Here is a 22,569-nt window from a genome sequence, read left to right on the forward strand (position 1 = left end):
CCGTGTAAAACAAAAATGTGATTCTAAAAACTTTCTATGTATTTTTGTTTTGAGAAAAGTGCCTTTCTTACCCTTTATACTTATATCCAAATAATGAACTTCATCACCCATTTGTAACTCATCAAAACTAACCCCTACTTCATTATCAGGCAGTTTGTCAATAAGTGTTCTGAGTTGATTTTCTCCACCTTCGCATATAAAAATCAAGTCATCTATAAATCTATAATATTTGACTACATGCCTTTTATAGAATTCACTAGTACAGAGGTACTGACTTTCAAAGTGTCCCATAAATATATTCGCGTAAGTAGGGGGCAAATGCTGCCCCCGTGGCTGTGCCTTGTAACTGCCTAAACAGACAGCCATTGAACTCAAATATATTGTTGTTCAAACACATCAAAATCAAGTCTATCACATATTGAATTGCTGGAGGTTCCCCCAGAAAAAAAATGTATGGCTGTAATTCCATCTTGATGTTTAATGTTGGCATATAAACTAACTACATCAATTACAACAAAATAATTTTTTTTCTGTCCATCTGATTTCCTTAATTTTGTTTAGGAAATCAAAGACATCTTTTATATAAGATGGCAATTTCTCTACAGTAGGTAACAAGAATTGATGTAAAAAACATGCTATGTTATGGAAAAAATAACCACAAGCTGAAACTATGGGTTGACCTGGAGGGTTGACCACATCTTTGTGTATTTTTGGGATAGAAAAAAATGGAGCCATTGTTACATTTTTAATCCTAAATTTCTGTTGTACATCTTCTTGTGAAAAATAATGAAGCCTCATTCCTTTATTTATTAATTCATTATACTCTCTCTCTCTGCTTTTTTATACTCTTCTATATTGATCTTTTCATAGACCTGCTCATTATTCAGATGTTTATTGCACATGGATAGATACTGCGTATAATGTAAGATAACCAACTTGCCACCTTTATCAGCTGGCTTGAATACTAACTCTTTATTTTGATTCAAAACCTTAAGACTGTTCCATTGTTTTTTACTTAAATTGTAATTAACATTTCTCTTTTTAAAAGACAAATATTCCTTTTCTAAACAGTGATTGAGAAGTGTGCTAAAAAGTTTTATACTATTATTTCTTTGTGGAGACATAAATTCACTTTTAACTTGCACTTTATCTGTATTTAATTTATAATATGCATTTACTTCATCTTCCGAATAACAGGAATAAAAACTTACAGTACTACTATCAGACTCAATACTTTTTTCTCTTTCCTGTAACATTATATTTCTTTCTTTAAAATAATCCATTAAATGCAACTTACGATTAAAACAGAAAACATCGCCCCTCAATTCATGTAATCTGGAAAGGACTGTAGGTACGAATTTTAATCCTTTATTCAGAACACTCATTTCACAGTCCATTAATGAATGTCCTGATAAATTAACTACATAACCACCTTCAGCATTAACAATCTTTTTACATTTAGTCCCATTTACCTCGTTTAACAGTCTGTTGAAAATTCTGTTCTTTATAATATTCTGGTCCATTCCAGCTACGTTTACAATTCCCCAAGTTTTCACAAAAAGTTTTCATGTAGTGACCATTTCCTGGACGTGGCAAAGCTGGATATTCCTCCAGGTCGGTCTCCCACTCTGTCATGGATGCTCCACTTTCACCCGAGGTATAGACGCACCTAGTTCTATTTGTAACCTTCCTTCCTTCCTCGAACTGCACCCTCTGTCATCTCGCTTTGGGATTGGTTAACACCTGAAAGGCCCATTTGTTGTCATAGTCACATAAATCTCTGAACAGTTTATTTTTCTTCCTCTCTATAGCTTCCTTTTCATACCCCATTTACAGTTCATTGCTTTTTAGCAGGAATTGTTGCAGTTTATCACCCACAGTTTTATACCCGATACCTTTGCAAACTTCTTTAATTTCCTCTCTCAATTTCTGTTTTTTTAAAGTGTCCCTTTCCACCAAAATCTGAACCCATTCCAAGCTGTAACCCATCCATCATAAAACACTTTGTCTTCCGCAGAAACATTTTTGAAATATAGAAAACCCAGAAGCGCAAAATTCAAAATTTCGCACAAATGAGATTTTGAATTTTGCGGTACTACTGCACACACACAGCATCCTCCCCACACACAAACACAAGCTCTCTACTACATAAAAGCAGGGCATCCCACACGCATCCCCTACTTAAATATTCTAACTCCAAGGTCGCACTACACACAAACACGCACACAAAACACCACCACACAAGCTACATTCTGCTCGCACACACACATCACAGCAGCAAAACACACTAACACACACCACAGCCCCTACCCAAAACCCTTAACACACATACACACACACACACACACACACACACACACACACACACACACACAGACACTTACCTGAATCTGTAACCACAGTGGAACCTCAGAAGCGTGAAATTCAAAACCTCTGGTATTTGAGGTTTTAAATTTTGCGCTTCTGAGCTTTCCCTCTTTTCAGGATTCCACTTTATGGGCTCAAAATACTGAATTTCAACATTTCAGTATATCAAGCTTCTAAAGTGAATCAATATATATATATATATATATATATATATATATATATATATATATATATATATATATATATATATATATATATATATATATATATATATATATATATATATATGGGTCCACTTTTAAATTTCAAAATACCAAAATGTCGAGTTTTGAGATACCGAACTCAAAACATTGAGATTTTGGTATCTCGAAATTCAAAAGTGTACCAAAAAAAAAAAAAAACCAAGTAAAATAATGCAAGCTCCCCTGAACCCCCCACACCCCCCCACTTTAATATACCAACTCTGAGATTGCGCTACAGTGAAGAGAACAGTAAGTGGAACAGGAGTATTGCTGTTCTCTTCACAGTAGCACAATCTCAGAGTTGGCATATTTAAGTAGGGGGGGGTGCAGGGGGGCTTGCCCCCCTGCGAAAATATTATTTTACCTCTATATTTTTTTTTATTTAGTTCACTTTTAACTTTCGAGATACCAAAATCTCGATGTTTTGAGTTCAGTATCTCAAAACATGAGATTTTGGTATTTCGAAATTTAAAAGTGGACCTATATATATATATATATATATATATATATATATATATATATATATATATATATGCGTATGTAGTGCGATGGCAGTGGTGCAGCGGTAGCGTTGTCACCTCATAGCAAGAGGTTCTCCGGTTTAATTATTCTCAGTTGGGGTGCCTTCTGTGCGGAGTCTGCATGTCCTCCCTGCATTTGTGTGGGTTTCCGCCGGGTGCTCCGGTTTCCTCCCATATTACAAAGACATGCGTCTGGAGCATTTCTCCCTGGGCCTCCGCTGAAAACTGGCTTTGTTCCAAGTTGGACTTTCCCAGTTAACAAATGTTAAAATAAAAAAAAAAAAAAAAAATATATATATATATATATATATATATATATATATATCTATATATATATATATATATATCTATATATATATATATATATATATATATATATATATATATATATATGAACCTAAAATTGCAATTATATCCTTTTAACTTTAAGTCAACAGTATGTTGAACTAAACCACACCACTTTGCTTACTCCAATTATGTGTCAAATGATAAAATATATATGTGTGTGTGTGTGTGTGTGTGTGTGTGTGTGTGTGTGTGTTTGTGTGTGTGTATATGTGCATATATATATATATATATATATATATATATACATATATATGTGCATATATATATATATATATATATATGTGCATATCTATATATATATATGGATTCCTATTACAAGAACGAAAGTTCACAACTTCAAACTTGTAATAGGAAGCCTCACTTACGCTAAAGTTCACTTTAAAGAAAGTGAACTTCCACGAAAGTGCACTTCACCATAAGTACAACAGCACATAGGTTCATAGGTTCATAGGTTCATACTAGGCTATCTGCCCTAGGGCATTTATAAGCCTAGCCAGAGTGTGTGTGGCTTTCACCACCCCTTAGGATGAGAATACTATACCCATTAGTTTGCTGTGCCTCTGTCCAACAGTGATACAGAGATGATTCCCGGGGTAAACCTACGATCACCCATCCACTCGTCAAGATTTCTCTTGAACAGAGTCAGTGAGGGGCTCTGCCTCACATGGACTGGGATTCTGTTCCATAGTGTAGGGAGTCTCTGGGTGATGAATCTGTCCCTCCAGCATGTCCTATTTATATCCGTGTTGAGGTTTAAGTCTCTTGCTCTCGTGGCTCTGGTGGATTTGGATTTTTTGAGGTGGAGCATGTCCATTAATTCCGGGTTGGACATGGCCTTGTATGTCAGGCACAGATCACCTCTGAGCAGACGGTATGCGACTGAATAGAGCTGGAGTTTCTTCAGTCGGGCATCGTATGACATATGTTTGAGCCCCTTTATCCTTTTGGTGAGGAACTTTTGGGGTCTTTCCAACTGCTGCAGGTGTCGGGTAAGGTACATTCCGAATGGGGCGTTGTACTCAATCATTGGTCTGATAAGTGAAGAGTACAGGCGTACAATGACCTCTCCTGATCTGGATGTGAATCCCTTCATGATCAGGTGGGCAATGTAGAAGGTCTTCCTAACCACTTTGGCAATGTGAGTGTCAAAAGAGAGGTTACTGTCAACTTGGGTCCCCAGGTCCCTGATAACTTCTTCTGTGTTTAATGGATTACCATCTATGTGGTAATTAGGGGTTACCTTGTTTTTCCCAAAGGGTATGACTATACATTTTTTGGCATTTAGCTTAAGGCCATGGCTCTGGCACCAGTTATCCATTTCTATGAGACCTTTCTGGAGGATGTCTGTGTCTGATGGAGTGTCAATTATGGTGCCCAGTTTGCAGTCATCTGCAAATTTTGTCAGCCACAATCCCCCTATGTTTGCCTGCACTTCAGAAAAATAAATGCCGAACAAGAGGGGGCCCAGGACTGAGCCCTGTGGGACACCGCTCATGACCGGCTTAGAGTCTGACATGGCACCAGCAACTCTAACACTGTGTGTTCTGTCCTTGAGCCAGTTTGCAACCCATCTTGTGACATATGGGTTTACATCTAAGCTGGTGAGCTTTTCTATGATGCCCGAGTGGGGTATTGTGTCGAACGCTTTTGCTAGGTCAAGGTAGGCTGTGTGAACTGCCTTACCCTCATCAATGGCCTTAGTGACTGTTTCGAAAAAGTCGACCAAGTTCAAGAGGCAAGATCTGTCCTTGACAAAGCCAAATTGGGTAGGATCCAGTGTCTGTAGGTCCCCAATGTCTTTATTTATGAGTTCCATTATGATCCTCTCCATAGCTTTGCAGACAAGGCTCGTCAAGCTTATGGGGTGGTAATTTCCAGGGTCCGTAGAAGCACCGCCTTTGTGGAGTGGGACCACAGTTGCCGTACGCCATTCTTTGGGTACGTATCCTGTAGTAAGGCTAAGATTAAACAGCAGCCTTATGTGTGGGTTTAGTTCCTCATTGAGTTCGTGTAGTGCACAGCCGGGGACACCGTCCGGTCCCATTGATGCTGTGTTTTTAGCTTTAGAGAGAGCAGCTCTCACCTGGGCATCTGAGATGTTTGGGAGGCTAGACTCTGGTGGGATAGATATTTCTCCTTTTGGGGAGGGAGGGAGAAATTTGCACTGAACCTGTCTGCCAGTATGTTGGCAATGTCTGTGGGTTCAGTGATTTTTTTATCATTTTGGACTAATTCTGAGCATATCTGGGAGTTTCCACCCAGGTTTCTAACATAGCTAAAGAAGGCTTTATGATTGTCTTTTGTGTCATTAGCGATTTTTCTCTCAAAGTTGGCCTTGGATGATTTTATGAGTGATCGTAGTTTTTGCTAGTATTGATCAGAGATACCTTCCCTTTTAGGGATTTTGCTCTGTCATGTAGTAGCTTTCTCCTCTTGTTGTAGAGTTTGTTTATGGCTGGAGTCCACCAGACCGGGCACCTGCCTTTGGTGGAAAGGGTCTTGATTTTATTAGGGATTGCTTGATCCATACATTCCTGGAGGTGCTCGTAGAAGGCATTTGTAAGGGTTTCAGCAGCGTGGGTTGTGGTTTCCACTGGCTCGGGGCCTTGAAGGATACCACTCCAGTCTTAAGAAGTGTGAAGTTTGCTTTTGAGAAGTTCTTCACTGTGGTCTTTTTGCTGGGGTGGGGCGGGATGTGGATCTCCAGTGAGATTAATTTATGGTCTGATCTCACCAATGAGGGATATACTTCCGGTGTGGAGCATTTTGTCCCCATGTTTGTGATGATCAGGTCTAGTATATTTTCTCCTCTTGTGGGAATGGTGACTAGTTGTTCCATAGCATTTGAGTTTATGAACTCAAGGAACCTTTGGGCTAGGGTGTTGGGGCTTGAGTAATGTTCCCAGTCTATGTTTGGGTAGTTGAAGTCACCCAATATGATGGTGTTTGGAGAGACATTCATACTCTCCAGTGTCTTCAGGAAGGCTGTGTGGGTTTTCTGAGTTTGAGAAGGTGGTCTGTAGCATGTTACAAACTGTAGGGCAGTTTTACCTATGGTTAATTGCACCTGGATGGTCTCCGATGCTTCGTGCGTTGCCACTAACCTGGAGGTGTGGGTATCCTTTATGAATATGGATACTCCCCCTCCTTTTGTGGTTCGGTCCGGATTTTGGGGCCGGAACGCATGATATGAGGTATAACCTGATAGTGCTGGGGTGCTCTCAGGAGCCTTGAACCAGGTTTCAGTCACAGCACAGACATCGATGTTCTCCATACTGAGGAGGGCTTCGAGGGCGTGCATCTTGAGGTTTAGACTTCTGGCATTGAGGTGGGGGACATCAAACAACAAGCTATGTCCTCCACTATGGTGCGATACTCATGGACCTTAGGGTTAGGGCATGGGTTAGGGTAAGGGGATAGTTAGTAAAGCTATCCCCTTACCCTAACCCATGCCCTAACCCAAAGGCTGGTGACTATCGCACCATAGTGGAGGACATTGCTATGTCCTTCACTGTGCTGCAGTCGTTATGGGCCTTAGGGTTAGGGCACGGGTCATGGTAAGGGGATAGCCCTATCGGTTATCCCCTTACCATGACCTGTGCCCTAACCCTAAGGTCTGTGAGTACTGCACAGAAGTTCAGTGCAACGCCCATTCGTTGTACTGAACTATGCATAAGTGCCCTTTTGATTAAGTGCAGTTTCACTACAGTGTGCATTCCATACACAATTTCGAAGTAGTGAACCTTCGATCTAGTGTATGGAATCCATATATATACATATATATATATATATATATATATATATATATATATATATATATATGTATATATATGGGGGTCTACTACTTTTCAATGAAAATACAATTCTCTGACTCGCACATCATGGAAATAACTGCTGAAAGTTCACTTAAACTAAATGCATTACACTGAATGTCACTTCTCCAAAACACAGATCACCGCTTCCATACTGGTGTTGCTGAACAGGTGCGGTGTTTGTGTGCATTTGTTGAAATCATTACTGGAAGTGTATCTTTTATAGCAGTCAGAGTTTGTTGGTATAGATTGCAGTACAGTGCGGATAAGGAGATTTACCCTTTTCCCACTCTAGTGCAATCTCAAAGTTAGTATATATAATATGCAGGGGGTTGGTGGGTGCAGCCCCCCCACACATGGGGGTGCAGGGGGCTTGCCTCCCCCCCTGCAAAACTGCATGTTTTGGTTCCTTTTTTGTAGTTTTGTATTTCAGAGAAGTAATGTTTGGTGTAATGCAGTTTTGTTTCAGTGAGCTTTCGGCAGTGTAAGTTCCACGATGTGAGAGTTGGTGAACTGTGTTTTTGTTCAAAAGTAGTAGACTCATATATATATATATATATATACATATATATATATATATATATATATATATATATATATATAGAGAGAGAGAGAGAGAGAGCGAAAGAAATTATATTTACTTCTAATGTAATGACAATGCAGTGAAGAAGTATTATAAGCCATTATTGTACTCAACATACTGAACAAGTTAACACAATACCCCAAATGGGAGAGCAGTACAATGAAAAATATCAGACTGTGACCTCTGAAATAATCAATATACTGTTTATATATATATATATATATATATATATATATATATATATATATAAAAGGCTATGTATATCTCTGACTTCCCCTTTGAGATTTCAGAAGATAATTTGCTGAGAGTAACCACAGTAATTTCACCTATAAAAATCACCTAAGATTGTTAGTCTAACCTTAGAGGATGTCATAACAGCTGTATACTGAATTTAACCATGCCAATTTTTTTTCTTCAGTTTATGGCATGTCATCTATAGCAACCTGCAGAAAAAATCTGGCAAAATAAAGATGAGGCCTACCGTTATATCAACTCAGTGAAGAAATATTTGATAACCTTATTAAGGCCAACATACTGGCAAACTTTGAAAACAACACTTATAATATAAATATCCTTTCAGATATCATGACATAATGTTTACTCAGTAACCCAGTATATTCATCTACAAAAATCCCTGAGAAAGTTATTCTGCCATTAGAAGTCTCTTCCTAGCCTTATGCAGAATTGGTGTACAACATTTTAGCTTCTCTAATCTATGGCATGTTTTTATGCAACATGGAAAATGACAAAAATAGCAAAACATACAATATTTTTACTTCTAATGTAATAACATCTTACCAAAAATATATTTTAGGCTATTGCTACAGTCAACATGCTGGGAAGATTTTCATTACATTTCAGTATGGAAAGAGACTAAAATACAAAATCTCAAACCGTGTACACCTCTGAAAAATGTATTTCTTTTATGTATTTATACAAGGTCATGTCCTAGTCCTCCTCTGAGATGTTATTGTAGAACATGCAGGTAGTATGTGCATTCAGCTACAAAAAAAGCACATACGATTGTACTCCTGGCCATTGCAGTTACCATGCAGCATTTTTGACCCTATTAGTTTAGTTGCCTCAGTCTATAGAACACTACCTGTGGAATTTGGAAAACAATGCATATCTTCTGAAAAAATTACAGAACGTTTGCTTATAACATCCATAATGAAAACGGAGTACAGTGTAAAGCATCAGATGTGGCAAAGACACCCCAATAACAATGAATATGCTGTCTATATATAAAAGCTGATATCTCACCCCTCTTTGAGATTTCATAATGAGACTTTCAGAAAGTAATTACATCATATCCTTCTACAAAGTACCTATATTGTTATTCTATTCTTGATGGCTACACTGCAGTAGTACACTGAATTTTACCATGCTTCAGTAATTGATCCATTCTATCACATTACTTATTACATGTGGTAAAGAAAAAATATGCATTTTGAGAAAAATATGCATGATTTTTTTTTAAGTCTAATGCAATTACACTAAGTAAAGAGGTATTTTATGCCATAATTGTAATCAGAATACTAAGAAGAGTAATACAACTCACCCAGGAGAAACTGAGGATAAATAAAAATGACAGATTGTGATAGTAAAGCATATAAACCAAAGCATCTATTGCCTTTGTGTGAATGACTATATGTATTAATCTCCCTGAGACATAATAACAAAAGTTAAGGCTGTAATGACTTTTTATCAACATACTGCATGTAAGACTTCTATTGACCCTCAAACATTTATGTGCCTCATGCCAAAAATATTAGAATTATTTTTCAAAATTGACAGTGATATATATAGAAATACAACATATTTATTAATAATTTATAGAATACTGAGATCTGAAATTACAGACTTTCATTTGTCTCACTGGGATTATTCTATAAAAATAAATAAATATTTTCAGAAACTAGTTATCTGTAAGTAATTCGACATCATCTATTTATTGGAGAATTTTTACATGGAGATACTTGCATAAGAGTTTCCTAACACCAAACAAAATTGGCATTTTTTTATAAAAAAGAAAATCTAAGATGTTGATGTAATAGTGATCTGGAGGCAGATTGGAAACATATGATTTTGGAATGTCAAATGGTTGTTTAATTTTGGAAAGAATTTGGAAACTTCACCAAAGCCTTATGGTCAGACAAATGCAATATTACAGATTCTTTGATTTTATTCAATGTTCCAATTCCAGATCCTATTCCTAGAACAGCCTCTTTTATGGTGAGTCCTGGCTATTGCCAGAAAGGTTATTTCTATAAATTGGAAAAAAATGGAAATGTCCTCTCTTTTTCGGAATTTATTTGCCTAGCAAAAAAAATGTATGTGGCAAAGAACTACAAACTTTGCATAATAGAACTACAAACATTACTTATAAAAAACTACCTTGGCAAAAACTTAAAGATTTGTTAGAAAAATATTATTGTTATGATCTAATGTCAATATATGTTATGGACTCTGTATATAGCTTTTATTTATTTACCTGATGTTTATTTTTGTAATTATTGTTCAAGTTGGTTTTAAAATGCAATAAAAGTTTAAAAAAACTCTTTTTAACTCAAAACTGAATTTGATTTTATGAATTTAACCAACTGATTATATGTCCAGCATGTTATAAATGAAAATATATATTTTTCTGGTGAAATAAATTAGAATTTTACTTCTGATATAATTAGGACTCTGTACACTTCCATCTGGCATTGTGAGCAAAGATCAAACAGTCCCCAGAGGGAATCTAGGTATAATACCAGAATATTACAACAAAAGCCCTGTGCAGCATTGGATTAGCTATATGTACACAAGAGGCCATATGGCAATTTCCTTAATTCACAATAAAAAAATCAATGAATTTAAAAAATATGCATAAGTGCAAAACATACTTTATACCCTGTCTTTCTCATTAGTAGCATGGTGAAGGTCCCAATTTGTTACATGGATGGCCAGGGTGTGGTTTGCGGGTGGGACGTAGCTGCACCTTTTTCCAGCAGTTAGTGCAGGGGGTTAGAGATACAAGCTGTTTATGAGCTGCTTCATGTAATTCATGCTTTGATTATCTCAGCCTTTATTTTCCTACTGCTTGACTCTGTTACTTAAACAGTGTTCCAGGTCAACTGAAAAACTGGACTAGGCTTCCCAAAGGCTTCCTTGATCACATGAGCAGTACCAATCTATGAATGATGCCAGAATTCCATAATACCCCAAGGGATTCACTGCACCCCAGTTCTAATTTTTGGGGCAGCACATTTTCTTTATCCGTGTGCAAAATGTGTAGGCATCACCCTATACTTCTCTGTATGCATATATTCTGGATGTTAGTTTCCACAGCATTGTGAGCAGATGTCAAATGGATGCAGGTAAAAACTGGGTATACTGATTGACTGCGACTAGAGAACATCTCTGAAGGACTGGATTTTCTAGCTATATATACAAGACTGCAAGTTAGTTCCTCTGAAGTTCTGTATGATAAAAAAATCAGGGAATTTCAATGAGACCTGAGACCATAGCATATTCAGGAATACCACTCTATCCCATGGATTTCACTGAATATTAATTCTGATTTATGTGATAGAACCCTATAATTGTCAGTGTACAGACAGAAGGCATTACCGCATATGCAGTAACAGAAATATTGCCAAGCTAAAGATATCAAAAGGATATTTACTTCTTCTGTAAAGAAGCCTTAATGCACATATATTCTAGATATTAGTTTCACCTGGCAATATCAGCAGAGGTTAAATAGCTACCACCTAGAAACTGGGTACAGTGGCAAACTATGACAATGTAATCTCTCTTAAACACTGGATTTGCTATCTGAGTATCAGAGGTATATGCCAGTTTCCTTGTGACAGTTCACAAAAAACAGATAATTCTAATAAGATACTTAGGTAAGAGACACACTCAGGGATCACATTCTACTCCAAGGCTTGCACTGCATCTCAGTTTTGATTTGTATGACATTACAATGTTCTCAGTATAACGTGTGTGAGGCCTCATGTTTCATTTAATAATATAAATGCTGCCTTGGCTGGCAAATATATATTATTTTCTAGTTTCTATGTAATGATAACACAACAAAAACAAATTCAGGAGGTAAGCTGCATTTTTCCAGTTCGAGGATTATTAGCATGCTTGCATCTGAAGGGCCTATTTCTGGAGACTATTACTATACGGTTTTATATATATATATATATATATATATATATATTAGCCTAGTAATCTCCTATGATCCTATGATATTTTCAAAGCAAAATATATTTATAATATTGTATATTACACATTACACCCATGTGAATAAAAGTAAAAATATAAATGTTTGTTATGAACTAAATATAAAGAAACCTGTATTTGGGAAGCTGTAAAATGATAACAGGTAAGACAAAACATGGGTTATTTGCGTCTGTAGTATATTTTTAGAAATATTACATCAACCTTCATTTCCTTTTGCAAACATAATATCCTTATAGAATAGGCCCCTTGTGACAGGGAACACTATCTCTGACGTTGAAGTGGTCACATAAAAATAATGGCAATATTGATATGTGATATACTACACATCAACAAGCCACCTCAATAATAATTTAGCACTGATCTTTTTAATGTCTTTTGTTTTCAAACACTGCATTCCCAAAAGTGAAATCTGACATTATGTGTACCTCTGATGGATCTAGGACTAATGCACGAAGGTACACTTCACCAAACGTCAAAAGAAAACACACAATCTACCGACAGTGTTTCACATCAAATAATCAAAACATAGAATCTTAAACTACTGATAGCAGTTACCTAATGAAAATGGATGAATGCACCTTTAAATAATCTGTACAGAGGTCACAATGTGTACTAACGTACTACACAAAGAATGGCGGATTTTTGCAAACTACTATCAGGTGTTTTAGGCCAAGTATACAAAGTCCCAGCATGCAGGTGAGGTTTTGCTAATGGAGGGTTATGTATACCAGTGGCAAAAGAAGACAAAATAAAAAAAATATTGGAGCTGTAAGTACAAAGTCTCCGAGAAATGTAAAAGAAGAGCTATAAGTGTGTCTGTCACTTCAGGTGAGGAACTTGTTAAATCAATGGAACATTTTCATTAAGGCGAGCCTGAGGAAGTTGAGAAATATAGGATTTGGTGTGACTTAAAGCAGAGGGCAGCTTTATCTAGAGACTCCCCTTGTGTTATAGTAGATGATGCTATGGCATCTTCTTCATTAGATTTTGCTCCCTATCTGCCAAACAGGAGTTCGCTGCTACAAACAGTTAAAAGTGTGTGGTCAAAAATAAGAGGAGAGAGGTTAACTTCAACAGTTTCACTGCATAACATCGATCCAGCTAGTTTCCCTTTAAAAGATGGTGTGTTCCTTAAAAACATGTTAACTGACAACAGTAAACAAAGCACAGTTGTATTGTTAACTACTAAGCAAAACTTGAAAGATTTGAGTGTAGCCGAAATTTGGTTGATGGATGGCACTTAGTTTACCAGAGGTGCAGAATGTCGGCAGTTGTATACTATTCATTCTGTTGTAAAGTACAGTGCTTACAGTAAGAGTGTGCCATTAATTTATTGTTTTATGAGTAAAAAGTCATACCAGTCATACAACTTCATGTGGCAATGTGTGTTGATTTTTACACTGAATATTCTTTAACGTATGATGTTTCTTTCATCTTGTGCAACTTTGAGGTTGCAGCTATTCAAAGCAAAAACAGGAATGTTAGTAATGTTTGCAAGGTTTGCTTTTTTGATTTCGGGAGGAACATCTGGCGCAAAGTCCAAGCATTGGGTCTTGCATCAATGTATAACGGAAACATTCATTTTCAACAGTGTGTCAGTTAGCTGCACTGGCATTTTTGGAGGAAAAGGATGTGATGGATACTTTCATGTTACTTAAGGGTACATTTCCAATAGAAAGGAAACCTTTATTAAAGTACTTTACAGCGTTGTATCTCCTCGGTAAACCCAGGGCGTTTAGCACCAGATCCACATCTTGCATACGATTCCCTCCTCTGTTCCCTATAACATTCTGGAACATATCTGTACTAAATCAATTGACTCTATCGAGAAGACAAAATTCCTTGTGATGTATAGCTGGGAAACATGTGTTTGATTTGTATAACATTCTTATGGCTGTGGTCCGGGAGCAGAACAGAGTGGATGAAATTCGTCATCATCTGTCTGCTGCTTGTCCACTTTCTCCGAAAAAGAAAGCACTCATTCATCATCAGCAGCAGTTGACCATAAAGACAATTATGATCACTTGCAATATATGAAGGCTATTGTGAATCTGTTGAAGATATAATTAAGATGTTACCGTATGATGATTTGGACAATTGTACATTTTTGAAGAATTTCAAGGTTTTACTTCAGTTTTACTGGGTGCATACTACATGATATTAGTTCTGTTTCATTTCTCTGGTTTCGAGCACTTTTGTGTCATTGCACTTATCAGCTATAGTTTGTTTCCGTGATTTGACAGTCGTGTATTTTCATGTTTATGGTGTTTCATTAGAATATGCACGCTATTTTGACATTCAGTGAAGTGTACCTTTCTGCATTAGTCCTAGATCCACTTCTGATGTTATACTTAAAAGAAAATGAAATATGTAATGGCTGCAGTAATGTAGTTTAACGTGCTCAGTTAGACAAATATACTACAACCTAAACAGGTTATATCATGTTTATTTGACAATGACTATGTAACTGTCCTGTGCTTTCACATGATCAAATATAAAGTTCACATGCTGGCAAAGGTCACTCTGATACCACTACAGCAAAATAATTAAAGAATAAACAAGCAATCATCACGGCTGAAACTACAAACCAAAATTACTTTAATAAACAGAAAATAAACTAGAATGGTAAGCACTTTCACAGTCATAAGACTGCTTCTTCAGACCTAATAATAATCAGCCATTCCTCTTCTTTTAAATTAAAAAACAACCAATCAGAGAAGCCATTCAATAACGTTAACAATAATCTAACAATTATGTAAACATAAACATATATTCAAGTATACAAAATAGAAACTCCTAAAAACATATACTAATATACAAAAAAATATGTGAAAAAGCAATAACCAAAATAATCAAACTAATCAAAATAATGAAATATATACTAAAAAACAAATGCCACCCTTAATATAAAAATGTCAATGTAGGAGTGGTTGAGCTTTTAATGAGGGTTTTAAAGACACATACTCATTGATACCAGGGAATTTATCTGCACAAAGGTGTACAATCCAATCCTGTTCTCTCCTTTCTGTAAAATTCTTAAAATCACCCCGTCTAACATTCACTGTGAGAATCTCTAAGGCTAAAAACTTAAAACTATGCCCCTAACTTAAATCAGACACATGCTAGGCCAATGCATTATTCAGCTTCATATTCTTAATGTCACTAACATGTTCCAGAATCAGTTCGACCACTCCTACATTGATGTTTTTATATTAAGGGTGGCATTAGTTTTTTAGTATATATTTAATTATTTTGATATCCAAAGAAGCATTCAAAGAGTTTTGCTTTTACATTTTGTGAGAGTGATTGTAGCTTTAGCAAAAAGTACCATCTCAGGGTTACCTTTCAAAACATCTAAATCTCATAACATCGAATCTCAAAACACTGAGACCATAACATCGAAAACCCAAAACATCTAACACTCATAACATCGAAAACTCAGAACACTGAAACTTTGCATCACAACAACGAAAACTACAAAGGTCATGTAAATAACATCCCCTCCACCTATAACAACACCAAACTAACAAGCACACTTTTTACTATGATTCTGCAAGGGGGCAAGCCCCCCCTGCACTGGCCCCCATACCCCCCTAAATTAAATATACCAATTCCAAGATCACACTACAGTGGGGAAAAAGTTAATTTTCTAAACCCACTGTATCGCATTCACCATAAACAATGTGTACATAATGTCTAAATCATTTACCTGTATGGCCTAAAAACACATACAGAGTGGCAAAATAAACACTATATAAATGGTATAATTCCTACACTATATAAATAATAACTATATAAATAAAAACTACAACATCTTGTATAGATTAAACTATAACATTTACATGTTTGATGATACACTACTCGCTGTTATACATTTTCAATGTTATGGAATTCTATGTTATGAGTTTTAGATGTTTTGGGTTTTCAATGTTATGGTCTCAGTGCTTTGATATTCAATGTTATGAGATTTAGATGTTTTGAAGGGGAACCCATCTCAGCACTGAGACAGAAGTGGCAGCCCTGGAAGAATGGAATATGTACATACAACCAGTTTCAAACTAAATGACAATAGCTTAACAGCATTTGTCAGAAAGGGTGTTCCCACATCATATATTATAAATGATACGCCTGTTCAGACAGATATCGTTATAAGAGACCTAAGTATGTATGTGGATAACTTTCTCTCACACAATCATCATGTTTCCACCAGAGTCAGAAAATACTTCTATGTGGCCCGCTTAATTTCAGATGGAATATATGCAAGATACAAAGAAGTCAACCAACCAACCAACTTCACTTATCAAACCCAACATTGAATTCAATGCCCCCATTGGTATGTACAAATCTAAGCATATCACCCAACTAGCAAGGCTTCAAAAGTTTCAACCAAGAAAATTAAAGGTCTTAAATCCTACAATTACGCCAATAGATTATCATAAATCTCCTTATAATCTCTAACCTAAAGGTTGCTACAAGGTGAACTGTTTCTCACATTTCAAGATATGAAAGACAAGAATTTATTTGACCTCCTATTCTTTTACAAAACCAGTGTATATACAATATCCACACTATGGATGTAATCTATACTAACAAACAAACAAGACTCACTGGAGGGATAGATTCCAAACTCAACTCACTCCTAGCCTATAGAATAAGTTAGCACTACACATCAACCTAAACACTACCTGGCTACCTTTAAGGCTAGTCTTGATGATGGGTGGGTAGACAAATTTTTACCGGGGCTGTCATGTACAGCCCTACTCATTTTGAAAGATGAGCACTAATAAGTGTTTGAAAAGGTGGTGAAAAACATAAGTGTGTCTGCTTAAAGGCATATATGACTGGGCATCTTATGGTCCCCATCATCACTTGCCTAGTATGTTTCAATGTTCCTAAGAAACATCTGCCACACATCTTAGGTGCATTTAAGAGAATGGCCTGCTACTTGAGAAGTAAAAGATAACATAGATTGTAATTCAGATATGGATCTAGGACATTTGCTTGAATGAACAAACATCCGAATCCATAATAACCGAACACACTTTAACAAAAGCGCTTTTATTGAAAAAGTGCTTTCGTTAAAGCGTGTTACAAAAAAAAAAATAAAACACTACATTTACATTTTAGCAGGTTCTGCCCCTCACACCCCCCTACTTTAATATTCTCCCTCCAAGACCACACTACAGTGGGGGAAAGGGAAGTTTCCCTTACCCACACCATAGTACAGCCTCGGCAACAGGCAAACCTACAAGAAAGCGCTTCTTCGGTGAAAAGCACTTTTGCGTATGTATGCCCGGCCGTTTGGGTTTCAGTTGTTTGCTCATTTGAGCAAATGTTCAGAACCTGTGCCTGATAGTTAACAGCACAAAAGATTATAGATGGCTTGATGTCCCCTTATCACTGGAGAGACCATCGGAAGAAGGAAAAAGCTTAGAGGGCTTGTCAGCATCAGAATAAACAACAGCAGAGCCCAAGACTAAATTTTGTACAAGTAGTTAAGTGAATCAGGGACTTTATAGTACCTGTCAGGATTTCTGTGTGCAAGTGGCTGTGACTCAGGATTGAAAGAAGTAGAAAGAAAAGTGCCCTCTAATGTTTCAAGGGCTGGAGGGAAAGCAGAAGGCTTGAGTACATCCATATGCAAGAGATCATATCATCTGTTTTGGGACTCAGAGATTTGTTTTGCTCTCCCAACAAAATTTTTTAATCATTTTTCAATAGTTTGTGTACTATACCCAGGCTGAGCCTATAAGCGGTCATGGGTACTCAGTGCTCTAGCCTAGTAAACAAACCTAGACAAAGAAACAAAGAAGTAAACAATAAATAAATAAGTGCAGTCAGAAGACAACCTATCTTCAAGTTAGGATTCATATCCTGAAGAGGAATGTAAAAAAAATAGAAAAAAATGAAGAACAGTACCCAGATTTCAACTACCCCACCATTAACTGGGAAAACTACTCATGTACCAACTCCTTCGCTCAACGCTTTCTGGAATTCATAAACTCCAATGCCCTGGATGAACTTATCCACACCCCCACCAGGGGCAACAATATCCTTGATCTAGTCATTACCAACATTAATGACCGGTGTTCCACACCTGAAGTCAATGCCTCATTGGTCCAATCCGACCATAAGCTAATCACCCTAGATATCCACATCCTGCCCCCACCCCCCATTAAGGGAACCACGGTAAAAAATTTCTCCAAAGCCAACTTCATGCTTCTTAAGACAGAAGTGGTGAACTTCATGACACCCATGCAGATGGACAATACAGTTACGACTACTGAGTCCTACACAATTGCACTTTATAAGCACTTACACAAGTGCATGGATTGTGCTACCCCAAACAGAACCACGATGCTATCCTCCAAAAAAAGGAAGCCAATCTGGTGGTCCCCTGCCATAAACAAACTGTACAACAGAAGGAAGAAACTGCTGTAAAAGAGAGTAAAATCCCATGAGTGGAGGAGCTCCCTGTTCAGCCTCAGTAAGAAGCTGTGCTCCCTGATAAAATCCTCCAAAGCTAGTCACGAAAACAAAATCACCACTGATTCTAAAGACAACCACAAAGCATTCTATAGCTATGTCAAGAATCACAATGGCAACACTCATATCTGCTCTGAGTTCCAGAACAATGGCACTAAATATACAAACCCAACTGATATTGCCAACATCCTGGCAGATAGGTTCAGTGCTAACTTTACCTCCCTTTCACCCCCTAAAGGGCCCATCTCTATACCGGATGAATGCAAAGTTCCTGTAATCATGGCTGCACAGGTAAAAACCACACTCTCCAAAGCCAAGAACACAGCATCCATGGGACCAGACAACATCCAAGGCTGAGTTCTACACGAACTACAGAACGAACTGACACCCCACCTAAGTACCATGTTCAATCATAGCCTCACCTCAGGCTTTGTGCCCACTGAATGGCACACAGGGATAGTTATCCCACTCCACAAGGGGGGGCCACCACGGACCCTGAGAACTACCACCCCATTAGCCTGACGAGCCTGGTCTGCAAGGCCATGGAATGTATCATCATGGAACTTATAAACAAAGACATTGGTAATCTCCAAACTCTGGACCCCACCCAGTTTGGGTTTGTAAAAAGCAGATCATGTCTCCTAAACCTGATAGACTTCTTTGAAGCAGTCACCAAAGCTGTAGACGAGGGTAAGGTGGTTCACACAGCCTATCTAGATCTTGCCAAGGTTTTCAATATCATCCCCCACTCCGGAATTATAGATAAAGTCACTAAACTAGGTATAAATCCCTATGTCACAAGATGGGTTGCCAACTGGCTCACTGACAGAGCCCACACTGTGAAAGTAGCAAACTCCAAATCAGACTTCAGACCAGTGACAAGTGGAGTACCACAGGGTTCAGTCCTGGGTCCTCTCCTGTTTGGTATCTACTTCTCTGAAGTACAAGCTAACACAGAAGGTCTTTGGCTAACGAAGTTCACAGATAACTGCAAACTAGGAGCCAAAATCGAAACTCCTAATGATGTGTACATCCTACAAAAGGGCCTCACTGAGACAGATGCCTGCTGTCAAAGCCATGGCCTCAAGCTCAATGCCAAAAAGTGCATTGTCATCCCCTTTGGTAAAAACTTTGTACCCATGAACTACAACATAGGCGGTAGTGTACTTAACACCAAAAGTGTGATAAGAGACCTTGGGACACAGGTGGACAGTAGTCTCTCCTTTGATAATCACATCACCACAGTTGTCAGGAAATCCTTCTACATGTCACACCTCATCACAAAAGGTTTCTCATCCAGAAAAAAAGAGATCATTGTTCCCCTCTACTCATCACTCATTAGACCCATGAAAGAGTACAACGCCCCTTTTGGTATATACCTCACAAGACATCTACAACAAGTGGAAAGGCTGCAGAAATACCTCACAAAGAGGATTACTGGCCTCAAACAGATGCCCTATGCAGACTGTTTCAAAAAACTCCAGCTTTACTCCATCGCATATCACTTACTCAGAGGTGATCTCTGCCTAACATACAAAACTATGTCAAACCCAGAGTTGTTGGACATGCCCCACTTAAAGAAATCCCAATCCCTCTGAGCTACACGCTCTAGGGACCTAAACCTTGTCACCACAATAAACAGAACATGCTGGAAGGATAGATTCCTGTCCCAGGGACTTCCCATACTCTGGAATAAACTACCTATCTATATCAAACAAAGCTCCCCATTAGCAGTCTTCAAGAAAAATCTTGATGATTGGATGGGAAATAGATAATTCACCCCGAGGATCACTTCTGTGGCTCTGCTCAACAGTGGCACAGGAAAATAATTTTCTTGGATGGCAAAAGCCAGGGTACCTTTTTGGTTGGGCTTGTATAGGCCCTAGGTCCAATAGCCTAGTACCTACCTATGAACCTATAATGTGGTACTGAGACTTCACTGACAGTAATGATCTGGATCCTTTTGAATGACTGACAAACTGAGGAAATGACTATGTCTTACCTCCTAAACTATCAGCTAAAAAGATTTATGGATTTTGGCACCACACATCGTTTATGTACCAGCACACTGTACTCATAATTAGTCCTAAGATCAAATGTATGGCAAGCAAGGAAGGAGCACCTGAACTCTGGCATAGTGGCCAAACATACATATACAGCCCATTGGTTAGCATTACTGTGACAGTGATCTAATGATGAACATTTGCTATTTGCTTTCTTCCATAGACTTCTACCAACTCAGAAAGATAGCAACTGTAAGTGAGCACTTGTGATGTGTGATTACCAAAAATAGCATGAATAATGGCCCAGTTATGTATTTCAACTTGCAGCTAGATGCACCATCTTCAAGACAAAGTATTTGCCCTTACAGCAAAGGCCTTAACTTTTACTTTTTAACTTGCCTATAGGCTGTTTAACCTTGGTCAGTATCTCATGCCAGCATTCTCTTTGTCACACAGGTGTATATTCTTTTCACAAATGTGTGCTTTCAAACACTAAAGAAAGCACATTATAAACTTTTTAGTACCAATATATTATTTTAAATCAATAGCCTTTAACTCTGAAACAAACATGCATTCTTCTTACAGTCTGCACTTCTTTTTCTACTTGTTTAAAGTATACTTTAAATTCATCTCTCAAATATATGTGCTTATCTGAATCCTGAGATCCACTTACTGATCATTACATTTAAAAATGCATTTGTTTTCCTCCTTGCTATTCAAGCAAGATGGCTGTATGATCCTGTTTGATGCCATCCATTTCTGTTGATATTTGCTAAAACAGTGAACTTATTATGGTGGTCAGTCCTTCAGAAACACAAATTTGTGTAATGCAAGATAATCTGGCCATTTTAACTACAGATAAACATTTTGAAAATATTATTATACTTACAGACTGTGATGTCCACGTAGATGCTATAGCAGCGGTAGTTGTGCTGATTTCAAATTCATGTCCTTTTTTGATCTTTTTGAACTGTTTTCTTAGCCAAGTCTTGTACTCATCCACTACCTTTCCATATAAGATAAAGGAGTTAGGTGATGTTTCATGAACTGAATCAGTATTGTTTAAAGGGTAAAGTAACACATTAACTCATTACCAATTAGTTACTAAACTATCACAGAAACACCAAGTCTTCCAACGAAGCAATGCTATTCTTCCTACAATTAAGGCTAAAGCAAATGTGATTAAATAAAATTTCTTTTTTATACACTCAACAACGTATATCAGCATCACGACACTTTTTATTTTTAAGCACATTGTACAAGTGCATTTTTATTTTGTACTTTGGTTTAAGCATGTTTTTATATTTCATGTATAACCAACTGTTTAAACGTATGTGATGATGTCATTTAATGTGGATTGGTCAGCAGGTAGGGGGTGGGGTATTTAAATGTTGTTTGTACCATCCAACGTTACTCTGATGAAGCCATTCTTATGGTGAAAGTGCTCAGTTGTTGGGATCACTGTGTTTTGTGCTATTAAATCGTGAAACCACATTTGTGTTGGGACTTTTTTATTTTTATTCATAGTTACTAAACTATGCAAGCATCAGTTGTGTTTTTTTTTTTTTTTTTTGTCAGAAAAAGGAAATAAAGTAATACATTTGTAACACTAACACAATATATGTAGGTATGTGCTGGGGCTACATCGATCCTAAATACTTCACTGATATTTATAGAATAAATATTTCATGTTACAAAGGTCATCAGGAGCAGGGTTCCATGTTTAGTTTATTATTCCTTGTCTAGCTGAAGTCCCTACTAGAGTGTGCTATATTGCCTAGCTACCTCTTAAGCAGTCCTATAGCCAAGTTACAATGGAAAGTCCAGGTCTTATCTTCAAAGCAAGGAACTACATGCATGCTGTTAGTAAACGTATATGCATGCAACTTCTTCTCAATCTACTGTGCATAATCACTTGAATGACTTTCCTGCTTATATAACACATATAAAATGTATTTTGAATCATTA

The 22,569-nt window shown here is 37.3% G+C and overlaps 1 protein-coding gene across 1 annotated transcript in view; it reads right to left on the reverse strand.

Moving 5' to 3' along the window:
- The window catches only part of LOC122812125 (adhesion G protein-coupled receptor E1-like), a gene marked incomplete in the record, with an annotated part of 2,110,064 nt that overhangs the window by 181,446 nt on the left and 1,906,049 nt on the right, over positions 1-22,569 (reverse strand). Inside the window, 1 exon segment of the mRNA XM_044084415.1 lies at positions 21,491-21,607. Within this exon segment, the coding sequence (XP_043940350.1) occupies positions 21,491-21,607 (117 nt within the window).

The sequence above is a fragment of the Protopterus annectens genome, chromosome 9.part0 (assembly GCF_019279795.1).
Source record: "Protopterus annectens isolate FY-2018-M chromosome 9.part0, PAN1.0, whole genome shotgun sequence".
NCBI classification, from domain to species: domain Eukaryota; kingdom Metazoa; phylum Chordata; order Ceratodontiformes; family Protopteridae; genus Protopterus; species Protopterus annectens.